This window comes from Pundamilia nyererei, unplaced genomic scaffold, assembly GCF_000239375.1.
Source record: "Pundamilia nyererei isolate P.nyererei 1_Seehausen unplaced genomic scaffold, PunNye1.0 scaffold00302, whole genome shotgun sequence".
Classification (NCBI taxonomy): Eukaryota; Metazoa; Chordata; class Actinopteri; order Cichliformes; family Cichlidae; genus Pundamilia; species Pundamilia nyererei.
In genome coordinates, this window is record NW_005187703.1 from 458628 (window position 1) to 462905 (window position 4278).

General features: G+C 36.7%; 1 protein-coding gene across 1 annotated transcript in view; it reads right to left on the bottom strand.

Moving 5' to 3' along the window:
• LOC102196230 (endonuclease domain-containing 1 protein-like) overlaps nt 1-3902 on the bottom strand; it is a 39571-nt gene extending 35669 nt beyond the window's left edge. Inside the window, exons 1-2 of the mRNA XM_013915426.1 lie at nt 3133-3902; nt 1973-2540 (exon numbers count right to left, since the gene is read on the bottom strand). Coding sequence (XP_013770880.1) covers nt 1973-2540; nt 3133-3147 — 583 coding nt within the window. The 5' untranslated portion in view covers nt 3148-3902. The remainder of the gene's footprint in view (nt 1-1972; nt 2541-3132) is intronic.
• Between the last annotated feature and the right edge of the window lie 376 nt (nt 3903-4278).

The window sequence follows — 4278 nt, forward strand, 5'->3', positions numbered from 1 at the left end:
TAGCTAAAAGCCATTTGGCAACTCTCCGGGTTGTAAAGGTAGAAAAGCCAAATGGCTGCTCTCCGGGGGTTTAAGTTAATCACAGAATTGAAAATGATAAAAAAGAACTCTGGGCTTGTGACTGTAACCCTGAAGGATCTGACAAGACTCAGGATGGTCAATTTTAGCTTTTTTAACTTTGAGGTTCGGCACTTTGCAGTGCACTCTGCTCCAACCCTCCGCTGTAGCCGCTCCTCCCTTCTCTCCGGCCCAGCCACTACTGAAATAGGGAAAGTATTAGTGATGGGATTTACGGCTCTTTTTAGAGAACTGGCTCTTTCGGCTCGGCTCACTAAAAAGAACCGGATCTTTCGGCTCCGAACCGGCTCTTCAGGTTGTTTTGTTGCTGTAATTAATTATCAACAACAATATAAAATTATGCACAAAAGGAATTAGTAATGTAAACAAAACGTGGTTTTCTTTATGTACTGTATGTTTATATATAAATATTTATGGGGGCCCCTAGAGACTCCAAAGCACTTAGAAATTCCGAAGCATGTACAAACTCCAAAACACATTTCTAGTGTTAACTGAACTTCCAAAACAGAGCTAGCTAGATCACTTAAATTACACAATCGAAAGCATGTCTATTGTTTTTGTATTAATACACAAACACTCATATATATATATATATTCAAATAATAAAAAAAAACTTCATTAATCTGTTACTACCACACCCCCAATCCGATTGTTGGTACTTCCTGGCTTGTGTAGCCACGAGGTAACAAAAGCTCAACACAGCCCCTAGCATCCTGGAGCACTTCCGTTGTGTTTTGGAGTTTGTACGTGCTTTGTCTCTAAGGGACACTGTAAATATACTTTTATGTATTCACTCCACATAAAATGTAATAAATAAATTCTAAAATACAAAAACACATTTCAACTTTTAACTACTTAAATTTTCAGCTTTTTCCTTTTAAACAAATGAAAGTGAAACAGCACAAAACACTGCAAACCACAACACAATAAAATATAAATTATAAAATATAAGCCAAACTGACATCTGTCCGACAGCCAAACCCATCTGTTCTCTGATTGGATTGTTACGTTTGTGATTGACATGACATTGACCAATCAGATGAAAGGAAGAAAAATAGGGTCAAAATTCGTACTTGTAACTTGCAGGGTTTTTTTTGGCTAAGTCCACACACAAATTTTTTTTACACACACACAATTTTTTTTTACACATACAAAACCGATTTACAAGTACAAAATATTTATGACCACATTTTGAGCCCATAAATGGAGCTAATATGTCCTCTTTTAAGGCAGGAGCTTCCACCTCCGCTCCGCTGCGTCTCGGGCACCAGAGCCAGAGTAGAGAAGAGCTGGAACAAACCATTTTGGGAGGGGGGGTGGGGGTTATCTATTTCTGTTGTTAAAATGTTCCATCTCAATTACGTACTGTATGCTTTTTATATTTTAGTAGTGTGTCCCACAAACAGCAAATATTGTCAAAAAAGTAAGAAATCTTTAGGGGTGCTGAAGCACCAAAAATGGGCTAAAATCGCCCCTGGCTGTAAGCATCATCATCTCATTAAATTATCCTTTTGAATATTTATTAAATGTAAACCCTCCAAAGAGCATTCTTTCACCACCAAAATTTAATCACTTCATCTCCATATAATGTGAAAAATATAATAAAATATTATACTTTATGAAAATAAAGGAAAATAGGTAGTTTTTTACAAATGTATTATTTAACCCGTCGTGCAGCACAAGGCTGTACGATGTTTTCATTTTTTTGAAGAAACTCAGATATGTTATGTTTCTAAAATATAGTTTTGTCTTAACTTAATGATAAAAACATTACAGTTCTATTTATTATTGTTTATTTCATTTCATTTATTTCACTTTTATCTTAAAACATTTTAGTGACAAGTATTTGATTTTTTTAGTTCAACCAAAAGGAAAAAAGACTTTTATTCCTTACATTCATTTTTAAAGAGACTCATTTTAGGCATCTTTAGCCTTTTTTGCAGGTTCTTCTCCAGGTCCTCCAAGGACATCTCCATCACATCATGGCCATCTTCTGTGTTTTTTTTCACAATGTCATCTTTACTGTTGGGATCATTTCTTCCCACTGCAGCAAAAGTAGGAAAGTAATTCTGCAGTCCAGCTGTGAGCGTTGGGCAGCAGTAAGCAGTCCAAAAGTACTCAGGAACAGTCACCCTGTTATTGATCTTGGGTTCATCTTCCTTATAAGGCATGACTCCAGTGATAACATACATTTTTGATGTGCAGACTTTAAGTCTTTCTGCCATCCTTTCTTCCAGATTTTTCCAGGGGCCGTTATTGAACTTTTCCATTTGAGGAACAATATTTGTCAGGGTGAAGGTAGCCTTTTTGTCTTCTTCTGTCTGTTGGTGACCACTGGGGGCGAGGTGGCCTCTCGTATAACCAGAGTGTTTATAGTCTTCATTGACTGCCTGGCTGTTCTTCACATTTTGGTCAGGATCTCCTTGGTACTTCATTCCTGTGTTGAATTCGTCTGATACCAGCTGAATGACAACAAAGACAGACTTTTTATTTCTTTAGAAGCTACAAAGATTATTTATCATTCGTCATACTGTGTGTGCAAATAGTCTTTCAGTGTGAGTTTGTGGGAATGTGTAACACTGAGAGATTACTGTCATACTGCACAGTCATGTCATTTTGAAATGTGAGAGAGCAAATAAAATCCTACAGACTTTTCTAACCATCGTTTTATTAAAGATCATCTAATTTTGTGTATGTTTTCTTCTTTATCTTGTCCTGTTATTTATTCAGTTATATTTGTGTTATTTAAGTTATTACATTATATGTGGTATAGTATGACAATATCTAAGGCAGGACAGGCAGGAGGAAAATAACTGCTTTAAATGTGTTGCATATTGTTTGAGGTGATGGAGAACAACGTGGCAGTAAAATGCAGAGAATACACACTTCAACAAACAGTTAACATCCAAACGAGCGATTCCTTCACATTGTAACTATTGTTCTTCATCCTCTCTAAGAAAACCATCTTTAAAATATACCGTATCAGTCAAAAGAGAGCAGTTCAAATACATGACTGTCTTTGAACATCACACAGTGATATTTTACATAGCTTACCCGTGGTTCAATCATCCAGTTTGTATTTGTGGGCCTAGATCCCTCTCCAGGACTGAGTATATACGCAGAGAACAATGGTATACGACGGTTTCTGTCATACAGGGTGGCAAAGTGGTATTGACTTTCATAGTACTGACATAATGCCTGGTAGCCGTCTCCACTGATGCCCTGTGGTATCGTTTCTGCGTAGAAAAATTCAATGCATGGTTTAAAGTCAGTAGTGATCTGTCCATAGAAGAGAACACTGATAAACCTGAACAGTGATGAAAAAAAAACCCATCCTTCCTTTGAGACAGCTCTCACAGCAAAGTAGAAGGTAGACTGAACCTTTCTCCTGAAAATGAGGGTTGGAGTTAAATACTGTCAGCCTCTGGGTGGTGGCAGTGATGGTGGCTGGTACTAATGCAAATAGATACCAAACACAGGCTGCTGTTTAACAAAGGACAGGGCACTTGATTATCCAAAGTTTTTATCCTACAGTGTCTATAAATTTATGACAGTGTCATGTGTACGCAGTGTAACATAATGTTTTACATACAATCTTAAAGAATATGCAAACCATTTTAACTGTACGCCCAGCGAACTAGTACTGACCTCTGACACATAGTTGCACCTGGTTGCAACTGAATGCAGAAAGCATTCAGACTTTTGAAACACACACGCATAAATATATATAAACAACATTTTTTTCTATCTGGCTGCTTATTGTATTATGCAAATCATATCTGCTGAATAAGAAAATGAACTAATAAAATACATGCTGATTTTACATAAACCTAAACTCAGGTGACAGTGTGGTGACCTGCGCCTATTCAAACGTTTTCTTATTTGCATGCACACGACCTGAGTGAGTGAATGAGTGTGTGTGGGGCCCCATACTCAGCTGAAAACAAACGGAGACAGAGCCTCCTGTTCAGTGGCCTCCAGACTCTGGAACTTTTCTCTCTTCCTTCTTTCGATTTGAGACTCTGTGATCTCTTTAAAAAATGAGTTAAAAACAAATGTTTTAAATCTGCTTTCTATTAATTTTGCTTGTTATTTTTTCATTGTTGGGTGTTGTGAAGCACTTTGTGATTTTATATCTTGAAAGTTGCTATATAAATAAAATTTTACTTACTTACTTACTTACTTAATATATACAGTCTA